Here is a 22,718-nt window from a genome sequence, read left to right on the forward strand (position 1 = left end):
GGAGACGTCCTATAAACGTATTGCAGATGAGCAAAACACTCTTAAAAATACGTCTTCCAGATGTAAATATTACATCAAATACACTTGTGCTATCTGGGGCATGTTTGTAGCCTAAAACATGTTTAAATGCAAACATCTTAGAAATTAGGTTTGTTGACGCTACCATAAAAAAAAAAAATATCATTACACTTTTTAATTACAATCTAAAGTGAAAGTGATGTTTGTTTCTTCCAAGAAGACTAACAAAATGAACAAACAAAGAAAAATAAATGGTTTACTAGAAAATTAATAAGACATAGCATAAATATTATAGGCTATTACTAACAAACAACAGTTTAGCTACTATACCAAAGAGCATACAGCATAACAATTTAACCAAAATTGTTACATATTATTAGAAAAAAAATCATTTTTTTGTTCGTGAATTTTTGTTTAAACTGTATGTAATGAGCTTCAACTAAAAGAAAACTAAAAAATATAAAAAATCCTACTCGAAACGTGACGCTAAAAAAAAAAAATGAAACATAATAATCTCAGATCATGTTTGTGTGCATTTAAAACAAACCTATTTCATTATAAATGCAGTGTTTGAGCCTTAAAGTCCTAAAAGGAGGAACTTGTAAAGTGTCTGTGAATAAGCATTAAATATAAAGCCCTTCGCTCATAGTCTATTCATGCATTTTCTGGCCGTTACAAACATGCAGCGTGGCCATTAGCATGTTAGCATGCATAACGAGGAACCGCAGAGAACATTTGAACATCCCTCAACTTATCTGCTATATTTAGTGTGAGCTTGAAGTGCTCATTAGAGGCGAAACAGAGAAACACACTAATTACAGAGAGCATAAGGCCAGATATACCCTATACAGTGGCCCAGAGGCTGATTCTGAAACAAATACACAAACCTACAGTATATGTTCAAAGACGGAAACATCCGTCAGAAATGTTGCAAGGAAGATGGTATGGTAATTGCACGGCTGGGTGGAGTTACACGTGACAGCTGAATGCAAATGCTGCTCCGCAGATTCACTGATGATTTATTTAAAGGGAATTTCCCTCTGTGACCCGAACAGACAGCGAAACCCGCTCACGTTCACCTCGTGCTGCCCTTTATAATCGTACAAGCTTTAGCACGTATTTACAGTTAAAGGTCAAAATTGCTGCAAGCATAATTAGATCAATGCAAGGTTTATATTTAAGTGGAAAATTATATTTTGATACGCTATATCAAAATTGTGAGCTAAATTCAGCTTTAAATTCTCATTTTATACAATTAGCAACTGGATTTGGGCCTACACTAACATGACTTTTTTATTCCAGTGTGTTATGATAAGACCATTTCTATCTCCCGAATGGGGAAAATGAATAAGTCAGTGAGACAAATAATTTTTTTAGAGACCTCAGTCAACAAAACCATAATTTCTATAAAAATATATATATATATTTTTACCCCCTTTACACTGTATTTTTGAGTTGTTGTTTTTTTAAACAAGTAAAAAAAATCTTTATAGGCCTACTCCCATTCACATTTATATTAAAATATTATTAAATGCATTCACTAATCATAAAAAAATATGATATCCTCAGTGACAGTAACTAACATATTTACGAATCACAAAGACATTTGTATTTAAAACGTAGCCTATAGCCATAGTTCATTCTAGAAAAAGCTTGATAAAGTCTGTTGTACTCGCTTCTTTGTTGACAAGCGCCATCTTGTGGCTCATGTTTGTATTATAAAATCTTGTTTTTAAAGGAGTAGTTCACCTTAAAAAAAAAAAACTTTTGCTGATAATTTACTCGCCCCCATGTCATCCAAGATGTCCATGTCATTCTTTCTTCAGTCGAAAAGAAATTAAGTTTTTGATGAAAACATTCCAGGATTTTTCCCCATATAAAGCCTTAGGTTACCAATAAGGTAATACGGTTCAAGGCCCAAAAGACAGTTTCAGTGCAAACTGCAAACTGTTCAAAGGGCTTTAAACGATTCCAGACGATGAATAAGGGTCTTATTAAGCGAAACAAATGCTCATTTAAAAAAAAGAACAAAGTTTAAGTTTTATAAGCGCAAATGCTTGCCTTGCTCTGTTCTGTGATGCGCGTTCGTGACTCTCCTGTTAAAACTCGTTTATCAAAATGAACAAATCTTTTTTCGTGTCATTTGGTTCATTCAACAAATTGACTCGGGAAAGGATTCGTTCATTTTGATAAACGAGTTCGAACAGGAGAGTCACGATCGCATCACAGAACAAAAGCAAGGCGGCCATTGGAGCTTAGAAAACTTAAACTTTGTTATCTGAAACGGTCTTTTCGCTTGATAAGACCATTATTCATCATCTGGTTTTCTTTAAAGCCCTTTGAAGCTGCATTGAAACACTCATTTGGACCTTGAACCGCTTGGTTCCCATTGAAATCCATAATATGGAGAAAATCCTGGAATGTTTTCATCAAAACCTTTCTTTTCGACTGAAGAAAGAATGACATGGGCATTTTGGATGACATGGGGGTGAGTAATTTATCAGCAAAAGTTTTTTTATAAGTGAACTTAAGCATATTACTATTAGCCTATACGGTTTTTCTAGGCCAAGTTTGTTTGATAATGACAATTAATTATAATGAATTAAAAAACAACAGTAGTATTGTAAAAGCCATCTTTTATTATTTTTCGATAAGTTACATCTGCTTAAAAATAAACGTGTGTTGAGCGATTGAGAAAAACAGTGAAAAATAAGTTTGATGACAGCCATGTAGTGCAAAGTAACCTTTGCCTTAATTTCAACGCTCACTGACATTATCATGTAGATGCAATAAGATTGTGCTTTGAAACAACTACAACACTAAAATAAAATAAAAACATCGTTTGTAAGGTCTTATTTTACAATACATTCAAAAACGCAATTTGATAGCCTAAAAATCAGATCATAAAGCAAAACCTTTACACGTGTGAATAAACATAATCGATATGCACAGATTCCACACAAACAGCATAATTATACAAAACGTTTTTTAACCTGAGGCAGAAACTTACGTTGTAACGGATCCATCTGATCCGACCTGAATTCTCAAATGTACAGTCAAACTCTAATGTAAAACAAGAAATCAAAAGCATAATAACCACTAGTTAAAAAAAAAATAAATCTTTTTGAGACACTTGGTGTCAAATGCTGAGAAAACGTTTGAGCCTTTAAACCTCGACGGTGACAGCAGGGCCGTTGGTGGTGCCCTCGGTTGTTATTGTTTTCTCGCTGTCTCCCTCTGCTGGTGAAGCCGCTGCAGTGCTGCTCTCCGAGGCTTGCTGTTCACTGCTATCTGGGTCTTTGCTGTCTGGGGCTTTGTCTGGGTCTTTGCTGTCTGCCTCTACCTTCTTCTCCTCAGCACCGGTAGTGCTGCTGGGCTCGACGAGTAGCGCCGTCGTTTCGTTGACGATCTGCGCGGTGTCGTTTGCAGTTGGTGTCTTTACAGAGCCGTTCTGCACCGGGAAAGCGCCCTCAATAGCCGCGTAGAGGAACTGATACTGCTCCTGAGGAGAGGTGACAACTACTTGAGCATTTTGAACGAGCAGCTAAAGATAGACTGTTCATTGATCTTTGAAGAACTTTTGTGAGATGTTTGCAACTACACTTAATTTTTGGTTGAAACCTATTTAAAGCACTATTTTAACATTTATCAAAGATAGGCTATGGTTTGAATTAGCCCATGCTAAAATATGTACATGTGATTCATAGAACATGATAAAATGGCCATGAAAATGGCCTATTATGCTTTTTTTGTGTGTGAAAACATATCTGTATTTTAAGGAAGCCCATTCTTGTGGCAGAGTGAAAATAAAAAATTTAATTATGGGATGAATATATGGAAGTTTTTGAAAATTATAATTGGTGCAATTGTAAGATAAATCTATTGTTTTTATTTACAGAGCAAAAACTTACGAATGTTTCCACCATTCCCTGCCTCTCTTTGCGCAAGTTTTTGACCTCTTGGAAGACGTCCACCAACTTTTCTGTCAATGCGTTGTCCATGAGATTCCATAAGGCACAGAAGATTCCGGTGCGCGACGATCCGTTGCTGGAAAAAAAAGAGGAAATTTTGAAATGCATTTATCCATCCATCTAGGAAAGAAAAGCCTCTGGTATTGGGACTCACTTGCAGTGCACCACTACAGGGACATTCCGGTTCATTCTGCTGTTGTCGTAATTGCCGTTCTCTCTGATGTTCTTCGTCATCTCTATTAACTCCTGAGCGTTCTCTGGAAGTTCACTTCTCCATTTCAGGAACTGGTACTGATCCATCTTCAAGATCTCTTTCTTCTACAGTATTATAGGATCCAAGATGGATCAATTACTTCATATGTATCAGAAAACATGTCTGCAGTTAAAGGGTTAGTTCACCCAAAAAGTAAGACCTATTGTTTACACAGAGAATACAATGCTGAATAAAGTCGTAGTTTTTGTTATTTTTGGACCAAAATGTGTTTCCGATGCTTCAAAACATTCACATGGACTACTTTGATGATTTTATCTTTTGACTACTTTGTCTTTATTTCTTTTCTGCACAAGGACAGTATACCGTCCATACATTTTCAATGGAGGGACAGAAAGCTCTCGGACTAAATCTAAAATATCTTAAACTATGTTCCGAAGATGAATGGGATTACGGGCTTGGAACGACATGAGGGTGAGTCATTAATGACATCATTTTCATTTTTGTGTGAACTAACCCTTTAATGACGACAGATATTCATGGCGAGGACAAAGACTTTGGTTACCTTTGAGGACTGTAGTTCCAGGTGCCGTCTGACGTATGTTGGGAAGCTTTCTGTCTTTTTCACCTCAATTTCCATCTCTCCGAACACTTTCTTTTCATCTCCCCAGTACTGACTGCAAAAATCCTGGAAAAAAATACAGATATGGCCTGAAAAACTGGGCATGCATCCATCCATCCATCCATCCATCCATCCATCCATCCATCCATCTATCTCAGTCTGGTATTGTGGGAGGTCGTACCTTGCCGTCCTCTTGGCAGTCGGTGAGCATGACCAGTGTTTTAGCCTGTTGCTGATACAGCATGAGCAGGAACTCCTCTGTTGTGTTTGGTAAAGGCCCCTGTGCAGCGATCAGACTCTTCTGACACCAGTAGCCCTGTTGGAAAGCAATAACAAGCATATTTGGTTGAGTTTAACATATTATAATCACTTACTTCCATATCAACTATTAGGCTGCTACCTGCCCAGACAGCAAACTGACATTGAATCAACGTGGAAACGACGTCTCTCATGACATTGAAACAACGTTGATTTTGCTCATCGAATTAACGTTGAACCAACATCAGACGCGGCATTCATCAAAGCTTAATGAAAATCGAAAATTGGTTTGCTTTCATAACGTTGAAACAACGCGTTGATTTCAAGTTGATTTTCCGTTAGTTTTGAAAGAATGACGCGTCTGACGTTGGTTCAACGTTAATTCGATGAGCAAAACAATGTCAGATCAACGTTGTTTCGATGTCATGTTTCTACGTTGATTCAATGTCAGTTTGCTATCTGGGTGGTTTTCTCATAAATCGTATATAACTAAGTCACAAATATATAAGAATGAAATAAAGCTTTTTATTCAAAAAAAGGAAGTAAGATGTTTTTAACATTCTAATTACTGTAATTGAAAAAAATTATATATTAGATAATATAAAGTCAATTTTTGTACACTAATGAATGAAGCGTTGATGTATTCATTCGATTCTTCTTCCTCATCTGATGAATAGTCTTCCTCATCCTCAGGGTCACTGGTCTGGTTGCCCTCAATGTCCAGTCTAAACAGGACTCGGTTAAAGTCATCTGCAACAGAAGTGTTTGCTGTTTACTCAGAATAAATAATATGGTGTATATGTTCTGTAAATGTGATGTATAATGTTGTAACATGAATTAAGTTGGTGTTGATCACTCACATGGGATAACAGACGAGTAGCGGTTTTTCTTCTTGTTGTCCTCGCTGCTTCCTGTGTTGAATGTTCTCCAGTTTTTAAATTTGGGGAGTCTCTTTATGAAAAAACAACAAGAAAGCATGTTGCATTAATAATCTAATACACATACAGAACACTTCAGTGTCCATAACTAGGTGACAATCATAGGAGGACAAACCTGGAACTCCATTTCAAGCAAACTGGGTTCACTTCCATCTTTACGTCTGAGGGTGTTGAGCTCTGAGTGGAATTCAGCCAATGAGAGCTCTGTGTCTCCAAACTGGTTGTGCTCTATCAGACCGGTGTGGATCAGAATGTACTGGGCCTGAAACAATCAACACACACACGGTTAAATATGAATTAATTTGTAAAGCAAAGGGTGCTACAAAAGATTTTTTTTTGTGAGATTTTGTCACCCAAACAATTCAATTTTGCCAGACTTAAAGGAGTAGTTCACTTAGTTAACTTAGTTAACGTAGTTAACTTTTGCTGATAATTTACTCACCCGCATGTCATCCAAGATGTCCATGTCTTTCTTTCTTCAGTTGAAAAGAAATTAAGGTTTTTGATGAAAAAATTCCAGGATTTTTCTCCATATAATGCACTTCAATGGGAACCAAACGATTTAAGGTCCAAAAGACAGTTTCAGTACAAACTGCAAACTGTTCAAAGGGCTTTAAACGATTCCCGATGATGAATAAGGGTCTTATCAAGCGAAACGATCGCTCATTTAAAAAAAAAAAAGTTTAAGTTTTATAAGCTTATAATTGCATTTGTTGAATTAACTAAATGACTCGAAAAAAGATTTGTTCATTTTGAGTTTGAACAGGAGAGTCATTAACGTGCATCACAGAACAGAGTAAGGCCCGCATTTAAGCTTATAAAACTTAAACTTTGTTATTTATTTATTTATTTATTTAATGAGCGATCGTTTCGCTAGATAAGACCCTTATTCATCGTCTGAAATCGTTTAAAGTCCTTTGAACAGTTTGCAGTTTGCACTGAAACTGTCTTTTGGACCTTGAACCGTTTGGTTACCAATGAAGTGCATTAATTGGAGAAAAATCCTGGAATGTTTTCATCAAAAACCTTAATTTCTTTTCGACTGAAGAAGAATGACATGAATGTCTTGGATGACATGGGTGCGAGTAAATTATCAGGAAAAGTTTTTTTTTTTAAAGTGAACTACTCCTTTAACTATCACATTCATGGTTTAACACATATTTTTGAAGTGTGAAATAAAGCATATTTAAAAAATAAAAAGATAAAACATTTGGCAAGACTTTGAGACCAAAATGGACCCAATATTGCTAGATTTCTTTATAGATAATAATAAAAAAAACATGTGTTTTATGTATGTTTTTATTTATGTTTTTTTTTAAGGCAAAAAATATAAATGTTTAAGGACTAGTTCACCCAAAAATGAAAACCATCATGCCGTTCTAAACACATAATACTTTTGTTCGTCTTCAAAACACATCTTTTTGATGCTCGTCGTCATCATTACAAAGCGATTGAGTCTCTTCAGAAAATTTGGACTAAACTGCTCGATTCATATGGATTAGTTTTACGATCTCTTTATGAACGCTTTGAAGCGTCAAGGTGGTCGTTGCATCGCTGTCAATGGAGGGACAGAAATCTCTCCAATTTCACTTAAAAGATCTTCATTCGTGTTTTGAAGATGAACGACATCAGGTTTGGAAACGACATAAGGGTGAGTACATTTTTTCATTTATAGGTGAACTAACCAAATGAATGTTTCATTTATACAAATAACATTTAGATATCAATCGAAATATAATTTTTGCATGTTCTCTTAATATTTAGCCCAGTTTAGGTTTATCATTTAGTTTATATGACCAAACTGAGTTTTCCTAACCAAACTTTTCCCCCTGCAGTCTCACTCACCTCCACTTGAACCATGAGGCAACGCTGGCGACGTAGTTTCGCTACAAATCCATAGATGTCCACTCTTCCCTCCGCCTCGAGACTTTCAATCATTGCGTCAATGCCAATATACGTTCCTGTGCGGCCAACACCTGCACTATAGACGACATGCCAACATTCACATTAACATTCATCAACTCCAACTGACCCTTTAGACAAATACCTTTTTAATCGATAGTGATGTCTACGGTCCCGTCTCACCTGCAGTGGACCACGATGGGCCCGCTGAAGAAGTTCTTGAAGGAGTTGACTCTTCTCCTGAGCTTCAGAAGCAGGCTGGGGTCTCCGGGCACTCCGTGGTCAGGCCAACTGATGAACTGGATATGAGTGACCTCTCTTTCTGGGGCTTTCTCTCGCTTCTGTACACACCCACACACTTTAATAAGTTAAAACCGTCTGAATAAAGCACGTAAGAATGTCCAGACCACACTTACATTGGCCAGGACCAGATAGCGAATGATATAATCAGGGCAGTGTTCCTCAGCTCGGATTTTCACGACAAAGTCATCGAAAATCTCAGTCTCTCTGTCCAGACATGGCCAGTACTGAGCGCATTTGATCTGAGAGGACAAACAAGCAGCAGTCAGTGGGTATCATTTACTTTCAGGGTCTTTATGATGAAGATGGATGAAACTGAGACTGAAGCAAAGACTGTTGTTATTGTTAACAAAAAGGTAAAGAAAAAACTACTACTAATAGTTTTCGGTAACTAAGATAAATTATAAATATTAAATTGAAAAACTTGTTGGAAATGTTGTGTTGGTAACTAACAAATGAATGAACAAATAATATAATAAAATAAATACTCCCTTTAGGTACAAAAAAACTGCTGATAATTCACTCACCCCCATGTCATCCAAGATGTCCATGTCTTTCTTTCTTCAGTCAAAAAGAAATTAAGGTTTTTGATGAAAACATTCCAGAATTTTTCTCCATATAATGGACTTCAATGGGAACCAAACGGTTCAAGGTCCAAAAGACACTTTCTGTGCAAACTCTTCGAACTCGTTCATCAAAGTGAACAAATCTTTTTCCGAGTCAATTTGTTCGTTGAATGAACCAAATGACTCAGAAAAAGATTTGTTCATTTTGATGAACGAGTTTGAACAGGAGAGTGACAGACGTGTGCCACAGAACAGAGCAAGGCGAGCATTTGAGCTTATAAAACTTAAACTTTGTTATTTATTTATTAAATGAGCGATCTTCATCGTCTGGAATCGTTTAAAGCCCTTTGAACAGTTTGCAGTTTGTACTGAAACTGTCTTTTAGACCTTGAACCGTTTGGTTCCCATTGAAGTCCATTATATGGAGAAAAATTCTGGAATGTTTTCATCAAAAACCTTAATTTCTTTTTGACTGAAGAAAGAAAGACATGGACATCTTGGATGACATGGGGGTGAGTAAATTATCAGCAAACGTTTTTTTCAAAAGCTTATTCGAAGGCTTATTCAAAATATTAATAAATACTATAATAGTAAATAAATACAAACTAGACCAAACACAACCACTCACCTTGTTTCCTTCCTCACAACGGGTGACCATGACAATAATGGATGACTTTTGCTCCCAAATCATTCGCCAGAAATCCTCAATAGTCTCATCCTTGGGTCCTGGAAAACAAAAATGGAAATATAGCTATTATTTAAACCTCAGATCATTGTTCCATTTAATAATCTTGATTGTTGGCGTAGTCAATTTCCCTGCATTTTAAGTTTGCCAAGCAAAAGTGATAATTCAACGTGGGGTCAAAGTGTGCGTTCATTGGCCGCTTTGAAGGTGCCTCAGCCCATCACAATTTAGAATGATCGCTACTGTTTTTTTATTATTATTTTCACTTGAACAGAAACACAATAATACAAATAATTAAGATCGCTATTGTCTAATAAGAGGAATTATACCTTGGGCTGCAATGTATTTCTTTGGCTCTTGATATCCCTGTATGGGAAGAAGAATAATTGATTGATATAAATTATAACGTCAGAAATTGTGAAAATGATTCTTGTGCTTTGAAATATGTGCGTTTATACGACTTCACCTCGATAAAGCTGGCATTGATGTAGTCACGTTCTCCTCCAGTTAAGAGAGGAACGCGATTATAGTCGTCTGCAAATCAATGCGTAAAACGATCAATTGTCAGATTGAAAACTACAAGGAATTGTGGGTAACAGATGTTGTTATGAATATTTACAAGGCAGAATATCAACGTAGCGGTTCTTGGAGTGGTTTTCCGGTTTCTTTGCCTCTTTGACGGTGTAATTGGAGAAGATTCGGGGAATGCTCTGAGGAGAAGCAGAATCTCAATGCATTTCTCATTATATTTCAACAGCAGTTTGCAGATACTATAGATGTATCATATAAAGAATCACCTGAAACTCATCCATAAACAGACGACTCTCATCTGCGATCTTGGTCCTGTAAGCTTCGATTAAATTGTCTGCGTAGATGGGCTCAACTGGACGCAGGGGTTCTATGAGGAGACGGAAAAATAATGAGTTCTTCTCAAATCAATTTTTTTTTAAAATACAATGAATTGACTTTGATAGGACATACGTGTAAGAAGAATCTCTTCATCTTCAGGTTTCCTGTGGTGGGAAATCCCATCAGAAACATTTAAAGCTGTGCTTAATTTTGTGGCGTACAGAAAACATTGTGATAACAGAGTTCAGAGAGCAGCTGGGAGAAACTGTAAAACTCACTGCTTTCGTTTGAGAAGGTAAATTTTGAACAGCACGAAGAGCAGCGCAATCGATGTCACAACAATGAGGAACGTCAGGAATCCAATGACAGCCTTGTCGTTGTCTAAAGAAGGAATGTATTTGAGGATGAACTTAGGTTTAATACTGTTTACAGTATTTCACACATTTAAAAAGGCGCAATCTGCAATTTATTTACTTTATTATTGTTATTTAATAAAAAAAAAGTTATGATCACATGACCAGCCAAATACTTGCTTTATCTTTTTTGTTTGCAGAAAACAAAGCAGTTCATTTGAATAAATTGGCCAATGTAACAAAACAATTACCGAGTGCAGCAACATTTGAAGAGGATCAAGAACAAAGTTATGCATGAATTTTGAACAAACCCGTTCTTGTCTTAGGACAACTTTGATTAATTTTTTGATACACTTTGATCCACTATTGTACTTTGAACATTTTTATACATTTAACAGATAAAATGGCATAATTTATGTTCAATTGGCTAATATGTCCTCTAGGTGAGTCAGAATGAGAAAAAAGTTGATCTTACATTTAGTATGAGCTTCCTTAGGCTCGGAGGAGGAAGACCGGTGTCCTTCTTTATTCGTGGCTATAACCTAAAATGGATAAATGCACATTGTGAAACACAAATGAAAACATTGCAATCCTACCAGCCTAAAAATTGCAATTCCAACATATGTAAATCTTTGGCATACGTGAATGACAGATGCTGAAAGACATTAAGCGGGATTTAAATACCTTAACATTATATGTTGCAAGGTAGTAAAGATCTTCAAAGGAAAACTGGCAAGTCTCAGTTGTAGATTGGGTGGTTATTCCATTGTACTTGATTTCAGCTGTGTAATTTCCCTTTCCTCCATTCCACTTTTTCACGTTTTCACAATTTATTTGAATAGAATTGTGAGTAGGGTATTTGATATTAATTTGGGGATTGAAAACAGGATCTATTCAACAGTGCAACAAAACACATTTTAGACACACATTTACATACAATTAACATTTAATAAACTGACATCAGCAATAAATTGATTGTAAAGACTGAATTATTAACAGTACATATTAGAGATTTTCTGAAAATAAGGGGGGAAGGCTGATAAGGAATACATATCTTCATATTTAGGAAATAACCACGAACATTATAATTTTCTGCTGAAATAATAATAATTAATACAAAATGTTATATGATTTGTGCAAACATATTGAAAGAGATATTTAAAAAAGACACTCACAGGTAGAATCTGTTGTATTTTTAAGTTGGGTTATTACATAACCAGTTTGACTGGTTTGATTGATGATCTTTGCCATAATAGTGCACGCATACTTGGTATATGCTTCTAAACCTTCAATAGTGCACACCGTGGCATTTTTACTTTGTGCACAGTTTCTCGCTGAAAAGACAAACATATTTCTATAAGACAAACAATCTGCTACTGCTTATATCATAAAAGTCCTCAGAGTATTTACACAGAAAATATGCCTACAATGTGAACACCACATTTCAATGGTGCTTAACTGGATTAACTAAAAGAGTAAACTCATACAAGATATTGGATGGCCATTATCGGTGATGCAGCTGGCTGTATAATCGGTCCATTCAATCCCAGAGCATTTATAATTGCTTGAAATCCAGGATATAACAAAGGAGCTGTGTGACTTATGTGTCAAAGTTCCATTCTTCCAATCTGTAAGAGAAAAACAAAACAAATATTCTGTCCAAGGCAAATTATAAAATGATACATTTTTGATTTCTTTTCAAAAGTTTTATCATTTAATACCTAGCTAGCTTCTTTTTGTAAAGCTTTGAAAACTAAAATTATGAACTCAAGTTTAATTGGTGCCTTTAAGTTAAAGAGGTACAAGTTGAGAGTGATACGTTCACTGCACATTTATGACCACTTTGAATACAGTCTGAGTAGAAATGACTAATTGTTGTGACAAGTTAAAGGGATGATAAAAAACATGCAAAGATACAAACTTTGAACCAAACCTGCCTGTTCAGCAACTCACCACATTTTATTTTAAAGGAGTGAATTTCACTCTTGATGGGTTTATTCTCATAACTGTATTCTCCAATGCAGGAATACTCTTTGTCAGGTAATAATAACACGGAGTGATTTAAACCATAAGTATCCTTCCCATCTGACAAAAAAGAGGAGAAAACTCATCCATAATCTGCTCAATTACTATCAATCTGCTTTATCATCTTTTACAGCATCGTTGAAACATTTCCATTACTTACTGTCAAATGACACTTACCGCAAGTGATCGTAAATGAAGCATTGCATTTTTCTGGTTTATCAATCCATTCGAACTGAGAGGGAATAGTCTCATTGAAGTGTATTCTAGGTTTGACTGAAACCGAAACATCCAGTTGATTAAAATGCAGGTCTGAGATCACAACACTATGTTTAAACTGTTTAAAAACAGAACATCTGGGGAGTTTCCAGTGATTGAAATGCTCTAGAAATTTATTTTTGCAATTAATATCATTTCAATTCTAATTCGGCTTCCCGTGTACTGTGGCCGGTTCTACTCAAATTCAAACTCATGATGTGAAAAAGAGACATTTGTGATTAAAGAGCTGTAAAAATGTATTACTATTAGTATTATTTAAAAATGGAGAATGTTTTTCATAATGACAAATTAATTATAATGATACATCCATTCAGTTTATTGAATACAAACCTGGGGGCATAAGGACCTTTATTGGGTAGACACATGTGTCCAATTTAATGTCGTCCGATTTGACTTTGCAAGAGTCATTCTCATTTATTTCAAAACATTTAATCAGGTTCCATTTATCACTGAAATTTCCTTTAAAACATACTTTCTCCTCGGTCACATTTGTCACAAAAAAATTGGGATCACTTTTTCCTTTTTCTGTGTAAAAACCAAAACAAACAAAACAAAATCAATGCAAATGGGCAGTTCAAGAGCTGACATATACATTGTGTGTTCTTGTTCCAATCTGTCAAAAGAAATTATACAAAGTTCCCAAAAAGTATTTGGATACTTAAAAAAAAAAAAACACATTCAAAAATGTTTGGCTTTAAGTTACTAATTGTCAAACCAGTAGCCTATTTTTATGTTTTTACAACTATGATCAAACCAGAAAAGTTTAAGAGTGACTTAAGTGTCCAAATGTGTGTGTTTTTTTTTTTTTTTTTTTTTTGAGGTCAGTGTACAGTATGTCCCATAGCTTGCTGTTTGAGTAGTGTTTTAACTGCCAGTGTAACACACTTACCACTGGAAGTAAAAGTCATTGTTGTGTTGGGGTCGCAACCATTTACACTGACAGTGTAATTAGTGCAAGGTTCTAACCATTCAAACGGTATTTCAACGGGACCAGTTTCAGATGATATTTTCTTCACAATTCCGTTCTTATCCATTAACGTGATATTGTACGTTCGGTTAGGGGAGCCATAGATATTCAACTCGTAAGCTTTTTCTCCAGCTCCTTTCATCGTAAGGTCGTATTTACCTGTGTGAAAGTGTGTAGGAACATTTACAAATTAATAACTATATGTCCTGAACAACACAATCGCAGTTGACTTCATACAACAGGTGCAATAAACAAACACTCACATTTATTTGGGTCTTCAGAGGTACCTGAGAAAAGCACATAATTAAGTTAATCATGGAATTTGATCACAATAAGCAGTAAAGATGTGTACAGAGAGCGTGGTGTTACCCATGGTGAGACTGGTGGTGGGTGGGGGTAAGGTTGAGTTGGATTGACTTGAGGTGAGAAGTGTGGTGGTGATTGTAGGTAAGGTGGTAACGCTCCCTGAATGTTGTTGAGGTGATAAGTGACAATAAAAGAGTTAAAACTCGCTGACCCGGGCATTTGAAGTACTGCAAACTCATTTAGCTCACTCTATTGCTTCACAAAAATAAATGCTTGCATGCGGGTGAGAGTACTTTGGCTGTATTCAGGTTTACATAATTCATCTAAATGATAATGGTTACAAGTTTATCTTATAAGCGCAACAATATGCAAAAGTATTTATATGACTTAAAGGCCATTGCACACTGAGTACGAAATTTTCGTATGCGTATTTTCGTGTTCGTCAGCCTAAAAATTCGTCACGCATAGAAACCTTGCACACCGAGTCCGTTGCGTATTTATTAAACGTTTGCTGGAAAAAACGCAAAAATACCAAATGGATTCGTCAAGCAGTGAGGATGATTTTTGCCCTCTCTCTTATTGAAAAGAGAAGAAAGAGAAACATTTTTATTACGTCCATCCAATCCTGAAATTGCGCCGAGAGGAAGGAGTTCCACCTTATGAAGGAGTTGCGAATTTATCCTGAGCGATTCAAAATTTACCTCAGAATGTCAGTGGGACAGTTTGATGCTTTGCTAGCGATTCTGGAGCCACATATTAAAAACAAGACCACCAATTTCCGTGAACCAATCGATTCTGAACGGAGACTGGCTGTGTGTCTGGTATGGACCAGGTATGGACACACACACAAACACACACCCGCGCGCGGCCCGGTGGAAGCGCTGGCACCGGTCTGGGATGACAGAACAGCTAGGCTGTTATTGTGTATATTGTGCCCAAATAATACATTAGTTATCGAATAGGCTGCTCAATCACACCTTATTCGATCCTAAATTTCAATCTGATTGAAAGGGGAGGTTTATTAATTTCATAATCCAATATAGAGAAGAGAACATAAACACTTGATCGAATTGAAAACCGAAACTGAAAGCACGGCGCATATGTGCAATGATGTGAGGACGAGCTCCCCACGGCCCTGAATTGTCAAAAGACCTCTCAAAATGCTGGCTCTGGATGTGTAATATTTGATAAGCTGTATTCTTATTTCATTTATAATCTGCATTTTATCACTATTGCTATACATTTTTATCAAAGAGGGTGGTAGTAGGGATGATGATATTGATATTATTATTATTATTATTATTATTATAGAATTATTAGTCTTTCCTTCCTTTTTTTCTTTTCCTTGTTTATCATATAAATACTTTTACACAGTCCTGTATAAGATGCATGAGATGATTTGTATTGTAAAATATATATCCTAAAAATGTAAATAATATTATCACAATGCAAAAAAAGAATGGTTGAAAAACTATACAAATCAATGCAACCTGATGCATTCATATGTTTAGGTTCTCTAAACGATGTTTTAAAAACTCATCAAAAGTCTAGTTTGTTATATCACTTCGAATTTGTTCATTCACTAAATCCAAAATGCCTCATTCAACCAATAAATTCAAGCCGTCCACAGATATTTTATATGACAAATTTTCAGTTAATAACAGAATACAGATATATGAATAAAACATATGTAATACAACATTAAACGCACTGTTACCTGTGTCTGGTTGTTGCGAGGAGGTGCGTGGAGGTGAGGTTGATGTGTGAGACAGGTTCAGTGTAGAACTGGGCCCTTCATGATTATGATATTTTGATAAAATTAAATCTCATAAATATGTTTTTTTTTTTTTTTTTTACAGGTATATGAATAAAAATATGTAATACAACATTAAACGCACTGTTACCTGTGGTGTGTTGTTGTGAGGAGGTGCGTGGGGGTGAGGTTGATGTGTGAGACAGGTTCGGTGTAGAACTGGGCCCTTCATGATTATGATATTTTAATAAAATTAAATCTCATAAATACGTTTTTTTTTTTTTTTTTTTTTTACAGATATATGAATAAAAAATATGTAATACAACATTAAACGCACTGTTACCTGTGGTGTGTTGTTGCGAGGAGGTGCGTGGAGGTGAGGTTGATGTGTGAGACAGGTTCGGTGTAGAACTGGGCCCTTCATGATTATGATATTTTAATAAAATTAAATCTCATAATTACGTTTTTTTTTTTTTTTTTTTTTTTTTACAGATATATGAATAAAAAATGTAATACAACATTAAACGCACTGTTACCTGTGGTGTGTTGTTGCGAGGAGGTGCGTGGAGGTGAGGTTGATGTGTGAGACAGGTTCGGTGTAGAATTGAGCCCTTCATGATTATGATATTTTGATCAAATTAAATCTCATAAATACGTTTTTTTTTTTTTTTTTTACAGATACATGAATAAAAAATATGTAATACAACATTAAACGCACTGTTACCTGTGTCTGGTTGTTGTGAGGAGGTGCGTGGGGGTGAGGTTGATGTGTGAGACAGGTTCGGTGTAGAATTGGGCCCTTCATGATTATGATATTTTGATCAAATTAAATCTCATGAATACGTTTTTTGTTTTTGTTTTTGTTTTTTACAGATATATGAATAAAAAATATGTAATACAACATTAAACGCACTGTTACCTGTGTCTGGTTGTTGTGAGGAGGTGCGTGGAGGTGAGGTTGATGTGTGAGACAGGTTCGGTGTAGAATTGGGCCCTTCATGATTATGATATTTTGATCAAATTAAATCTCATAAATACGTTTTTATTTTTTTATTATTTTTTTTTTTTACAGATATATGAATAAAAAATATGTAATACAACATTAAACGCACTGTTACCTGTGTCTGGTTGTTGTGAGGAGGTGCGTGGAGGTGAGGTTGATGTGTGAGACAGGTTCGGTGTAGAAATGGGCCCTTCATGATTATGATATTTTGATCAAATTAAATCTCATAATTACGTTTTTTTTTTTTTTTTTTTTTTACAGATATATGAATAAAAAATATGTAATACAACATTAAACGCACTGTTACCTGTGGTGTGTTGTTGTGAGGAGGTGCGTGGGGGTGAGGTTGATGTGTGAGACAGGTTCAGTGTAGAACTGGGCCCTTCATGATTATGATATTTTAATAAAATTAAATCTCATAATTACGTTTTTTTTTTTTTTTTTTTTTTTTTTTTTTTTTACAGATATATGAATAAAAAATGTAATACAACATTAAACGCACTGTTACCTGTGGTGTGTTGTTGTGAGGAGGTGTGTGGGGGTGAGGTTGATGTGTGAGACAGGTTCGGTGTAGAATTGGGCCCTTCATGATTATGATATTTTGATCAAATTAAATCTCATAAATAAGTTTTTTTTTTTTTTTTTTTTTTTTTACAGAAATATGAATAAAAAATATGTAATACAACATTAAACGCACTGTTACCTGTGTCTGGTTGTTGTGAGGAGGTGCGTGGGGGTGAGGTTGATGTGTGAGACAGGTTCGGTGTAGAATTGAGCCCTTCATGATTATGATATTTTGATCAAATTAAATCTCATAAATACGTTTTTTTTTTTTTTTTTTACAGATACATGAATAAAAAATATGTAATACAACATTAAACGCACTGTTACCTGTGTCTGGTTGTTGTGAGGAGGTGCGTGGGGGTGAGGTTGATGTGTGAGACAGGTTCGGTGTAGAATTGGGCCCTTCATGATTATGATATTTTGATCAAATTAAATCTCATGAATACGTTTTTTGTTTTTGTTTTTGTTTTTTACAGATATATGAATAAAAAATATGTAATACAACATTAAACGCACTGTTACCTGTGTCTGGTTGTTGTGAGGAGGTGCGTGGAGGTGAGGTTGATGTGTGAGACAGGTTCGGTGTAGAATTGGGCCCTTCATGATTATGATATTTTGATCAAATTAAATCTCATAAATACGTTTTTATTTTTTTATTATTTTTTTTTTTTTACAGATATATGAATAAAAAATATGTAATACAACATTAAACGCACTGTTACCTGTGTCTGGTTGTTGTGAGGAGGTGCGTGGAGGTGAGGTTGATGTGTGAGACAGGTTCGGTGTAGAAATGGGCCCTTCATGATTATGATATTTTGATCAAATTAAATCTCATAAATACGTTTTTTTTTTTTTTTTTTTACAGATATATGAATAAAAAATATGTAAAACAACATTAAACGCACTGTTACCTGTGTCTGGTTGTTGTGAGGAGATGCGTGGAGGTGAGGTTGATGTGTGAGACAGGTTCGGTGTAGAATTGGGCCCTTCATGATTATGATATTTTGATCAAATTAAATCTCATAAATACGTTTTTTTTTTTTTTTTTTTACAGATATATGAATAAAAAATATGTAATACAACATTAAACGCACTGTTACCTGTGTCTGGTTGTTGTGAGGAGGTGCGTGGAGGTGAGGTTGATGTGTGAGACAGGTTCGGTGTAGAATTGGGCACTTCATGATTATGATATTTTGATCAAATTAAATCTCATAAATACGTTTTTTTTTTTTTTTTTACAGATATATGAATAAAAAATATGTAATACAACATTAAACGCACTGTTACCTGTGGTGTGTTGTTCTGAGGAGGTGCGTGGAGGTGAGGTTGATGTGTGAGACAGGTTCGGTGTAGAATTGGACCCTTCATGATTATGATATTTTGATAAAATTAAATCTCATAAATACATTTTTTTTTTTACAGATATATGAATAAAAATATGTAATACAACATTAAACGCACTGTTACCTGTGTCTGGTTGTTGTGAGGAGGTGCGTGGGGGTGAGGTTGATGTGTGAGACAGGTTCGGTGTAGAACTGGGCCCTTCATGATTATGATATTTTAATAAAATTAAATCTCATAAATACGTTTTCTTTTCTTTTTTACAGATATATGAATAAAAAATATGTAATACAACATTAAACGCACTGTTACCTGTGTTGTGTTGTTGTGAGGAGGTGTGTGGGGGTGAGGTTGATGTGTGAGACAGGTTCGGTGTAGAATTGGGCCCTTCATGATTATGATATTTTGATCAAATTAAATCTCATAAATAAGTTTTTTTTTTTTTTTTTTTTTTTACAGAAATATGAATAAAAAATATGTAATACAACATTAAACGCACTGTTACCTGTGTCTGGTTGTTGTGAGGAGGTGCGTGGGGGTGAGGTTGATGTGTGAGACAGGTTCGGTGTAGAATTGAGCCCTTCATGATTATGATATTTTGATCAAATTAAATCTCATAAATACGTTTTTTTTTTTTTTTTTTACAGATACATGAATAAAAAATATGTAATACAACATTAAACGCACTGTTACCTGTGTCTGGTTGTTGTGAGGAGGTGCGTGGGGGTGAGGTTGATGTGTGAGACAGGTTCGGTGTAGAATTGGGCCCTTCATGATTATGATATTTTGATCAAATTAAATCTCATGAATACGTTTTTTGTTTTTGTTTTTGTTTTTTACAGATATATGAATAAAAAATATGTAATACAACATTAAACGCACTGTTACCTGTGTCTGGTTGTTGTGAGGAGGTGCGTGGAGGTGAGGTTGATGTGTGAGACAGGTTCGGTGTAGAATTGGGCCCTTCATGATTATGATATTTTGATCAAATTAAATCTCATAAATACGTTTTTATTTTTTTATTATTTTTTTTTTTACAGATATATGAATAAAAAATATGTAATACAACATTAAACGCACTGTTACCTGTGTCTGGTTGTTGTGAGGAGGTGCGTGGAGGTGAGGTTGATGTGTGAGACAGGTTCGGTGTAGAAATGGGCCCTTCATGATTATGATATTTTGATCAAATTAAATCTCATAAATACGTTTTTTTTTTTTTTTTTTTTTTACAGATATATGAATAAAAAATATGTAAAACAACATTAAACGCACTGTTACCTGTGTCTGGTTGTTGTGAGGAGATGCGTGGAGGTGAGGTTGATGTGTGAGACAGGTTCGGTGTAGAATTGGGCCCTTCATGATTATGATATTTTGATCAAATTAAATCTCATAAATACGTTTTTTTTTTTTTTTTTTTACAGATATATGAATAAAAAATATGTAATACAACATTAAACGCACTGTTACCTGTGTCTGGTTGTTGTGAGGAGGTGCGTGGAGGTGAGGTTGATGTGTGAGACAGGTTCGGTTTAGAACTGGGCCCTTCATGATTATGATATTTTGATCAAATTAAATCTCATAAATACGTTTTTTTTTTTTTTTTTTTTTTACAGATATATGAATAAAAATATGTAATACAACATTAAACGCACTGTTACTTGTGTCTGGTTGTTGTGAGGAGGTGCGTGGAGGTGAGGTTGATGTGTGAGACAGGTTCGGTGTAGAATTGGGCCCTTCATGATTATGATATTTTGATCAAATTAAATCTCATAAATACTTTTTTTTTTTTTTTTTTTTTTTTTACAGATATATGAATAAAAAATATGTAATACAACATTAAATGCACTGTTACCTGTGTCTGGTTGTTGTGAGGAGGTGCGTGGGGGTGAGGTTGATGTGTGAGACAGGTTCGGTGTAGAACTGGGCCCTTCATGATTATGATATTTTAATAAAATTAAATCTCATAAATACGTTTTTTTTTTTTTTTTTTTTTTACAGATATATGAATAAAAAATATGTAATACAACATTAAACGCACTGTTACCTGTGGTGTGTTGTTGTGAGGAGGTGCGTGGGGGTGAGGTTGATGTGTGAGACAGGTTCAGTGTAGAACTGGGCCCTTCATGATTATGATATTTTAATAAAATTAAATCTCATAATTACGTTTTTTTTTTTTTTTTTTTTTTTTACAGATATATGAATAAAAAATGTAATACAACATTAAACGCACTGTTACCTGTGGTGTGTTGTTGCGAGGAGGTGCGTGGAGGTGAGGTTGATGTGTGAGACAGGTTCGGTGTAGAATTGGGCCCTTCATGATTATGATATTTTGATCAAATTAAATCTCATAAATACGTTTTTTTTTTTTTTTTTTTTACAGATATATGAATAAAAAATATGTAATACAACATTAAACGCACTGTTACCTGTGTCTGGTTGTTGTGAGGAGGTGCGTGGAGGTGAGGTTGATGTGTGAGACAGGTTCGGTGTAGAATTGGGCCCTTCATGATTATGATATTTTGATCAAATTAAATCTCATAAATACGTTTTTTTTTTTTTTTTTTTTTACAGAAATATGAATAAAAAATATGTAATACAACATTAAACGCACTGTTACCTGTGTCTGGTTGTTGTGAGGAGGTGCGTGGAGGTGAGGTTGATGTGTGAGACAGGTTCGGTGTAGAATTGGGCACTTCATGATTATGATATTTTGATAAAATTAAATCTCATAAATACATTTTTTTTTTTACAGATATATGAATAAAAATATGTAATACAACATTAAACGCACTGTTACCTGTGGTGTGTTGTTCTGAGGAGGTGCGTGGAGGTGAGGTTGATGTGTGAGACAGGTTCGGTGTAGAACTGGGCCCTTCATGATTATGATATTTTAATAAAATTAAATCTCATAAATACGTTTTCTTTTCTTTTTTACAGATATATGAATAAAAAATATGTAATACAACATTAAACGCACTGTTACCTGTGTTGTGTTGTTGTGAGGAGGTGTGTGGGGGTGAGGTTGATGTGTGAGACAGGTTCGGTGTAGAATTGGGCCCTTCATGATTATGATATTTTGATCAAATTAAATCTCATAAATAATTTTTTTTTTTTTTTTTTACAGAAATATGAATAAAAAAATATGTAATACAACATTAAACGCACTGTTACCTGTGTCTGGTTGTTGTGAGGAGGTGCGTGGGGGTGAGGTTGATGTGTGAGACAGGTTCGGTGTAGAATTGAGCCCTTCATGATTATGATATTTTGATCAAATTAAATCTCATAAATACGTTTTTTTTTTTTTTTTTACAGATACATGAATAAAAAATATGTAATACAACATTAAACGCACTGTTACCTGTGTCTGGTTGTTGTGAGGAGGTGCGTGGGGGTGAGGTTGATGTGTGAGACAGGTTCGGTGTAGAATTGGGCCCTTCATGATTATGATATTTTGATCAAATTAAATCTCATGAATACGTTTTTTGTTTTTGTTTTTTACAGATATATGAATAAAAAATATGTAATACAACATTAAACGCACTGTTACCTGTGTCTGGTTGTTGTGAGGAGGTGCGTGGAGGTGAGGTTGATGTGTGAGACAGGTTCGGTGTAGAATTGGGCCCTTCATGATTATGATATTTTGATCAAATTAAATCTCATAAATACGTTTTTATTTTTTTATTTTTATTTTTTTTTACAGATATATGAATAAAAAATATGTAATACAACATTAAACGCACTGTTACCTGTGTCTGGTTGTTGTGAGGAGGTGCGTGGAGGTGAGGTTGATGTGTGAGACAGGTTCGGTTT

At 35.1% G+C, this 22,718-nt stretch overlaps 1 protein-coding gene across 11 annotated transcripts in view; it reads right to left on the reverse strand.

Moving 5' to 3' along the window:
* Window positions 1-2,637: 2,637 nt before the first annotated feature.
* Window positions 2,638-22,718, reverse strand: part of ptprc (protein tyrosine phosphatase receptor type C) — a 35,919-nt gene continuing 15,838 nt past the window's right edge. For 7 of the 11 annotated variants that reach the window (XM_089116610.1, XM_089116620.1, XM_089116625.1 and 4 more), the window contains 27 exons: window positions 14,205-14,228; window positions 13,864-14,100; window positions 13,305-13,499; window positions 12,876-12,971; window positions 12,627-12,758; window positions 12,161-12,301; window positions 11,849-12,007; window positions 11,358-11,563; window positions 11,149-11,215; window positions 10,599-10,701; window positions 10,453-10,484; window positions 10,269-10,369; window positions 10,091-10,181; window positions 9,938-10,005; window positions 9,801-9,837; window positions 9,415-9,512; window positions 8,337-8,462; window positions 8,104-8,261; window positions 7,864-7,999; window positions 6,134-6,280; window positions 5,941-6,031; window positions 5,700-5,830; window positions 5,004-5,138; window positions 4,766-4,888; window positions 4,144-4,307; window positions 3,930-4,065; window positions 2,638-3,520 (listed from right to left, as the gene is read on the reverse strand). In XM_089116610.1, coding sequence (XP_088972736.1) covers window positions 3,185-3,520; window positions 3,930-4,065; window positions 4,144-4,307; window positions 4,766-4,888; window positions 5,004-5,138; window positions 5,700-5,830; window positions 5,941-6,031; window positions 6,134-6,280; window positions 7,864-7,999; window positions 8,104-8,261; window positions 8,337-8,462; window positions 9,415-9,512; window positions 9,801-9,837; window positions 9,938-10,005; window positions 10,091-10,181; window positions 10,269-10,369; window positions 10,453-10,484; window positions 10,599-10,701; window positions 11,149-11,215; window positions 11,358-11,563; window positions 11,849-12,007; window positions 12,161-12,301; window positions 12,627-12,758; window positions 12,876-12,971; window positions 13,305-13,499; window positions 13,864-14,100; window positions 14,205-14,228 — 3,470 coding nt within the window. In that variant the 3' untranslated portion in view covers window positions 2,638-3,184. Of the gene's footprint in view, window positions 3,521-3,929; window positions 4,066-4,143; window positions 4,308-4,765; window positions 4,889-5,003; window positions 5,139-5,699; window positions 5,831-5,940; window positions 6,032-6,133; window positions 6,281-7,863; window positions 8,000-8,103; window positions 8,262-8,336; window positions 8,463-9,414; window positions 9,513-9,800; window positions 9,838-9,937; window positions 10,006-10,090; window positions 10,182-10,268; window positions 10,370-10,452; window positions 10,485-10,598; window positions 10,702-11,148; window positions 11,216-11,357; window positions 11,564-11,848; window positions 12,008-12,160; window positions 12,302-12,626; window positions 12,759-12,875; window positions 12,972-13,304; window positions 13,500-13,863; window positions 14,101-14,204; window positions 14,229-14,310; window positions 14,407-22,718 lie in introns of all 11 variants that reach the window. The other 4 variants (XM_089116597.1, XM_089116601.1, XM_089116608.1 and 1 more) reach the window with 1 other exon arrangement.

This window comes from Pimephales promelas, chromosome 2 (assembly GCF_988280905.1).
Source record: "Pimephales promelas chromosome 2, fPimPro1.hap1.1, whole genome shotgun sequence".
In the NCBI taxonomy this organism is placed as follows: domain Eukaryota; kingdom Metazoa; phylum Chordata; class Actinopteri; order Cypriniformes; family Leuciscidae; genus Pimephales; species Pimephales promelas.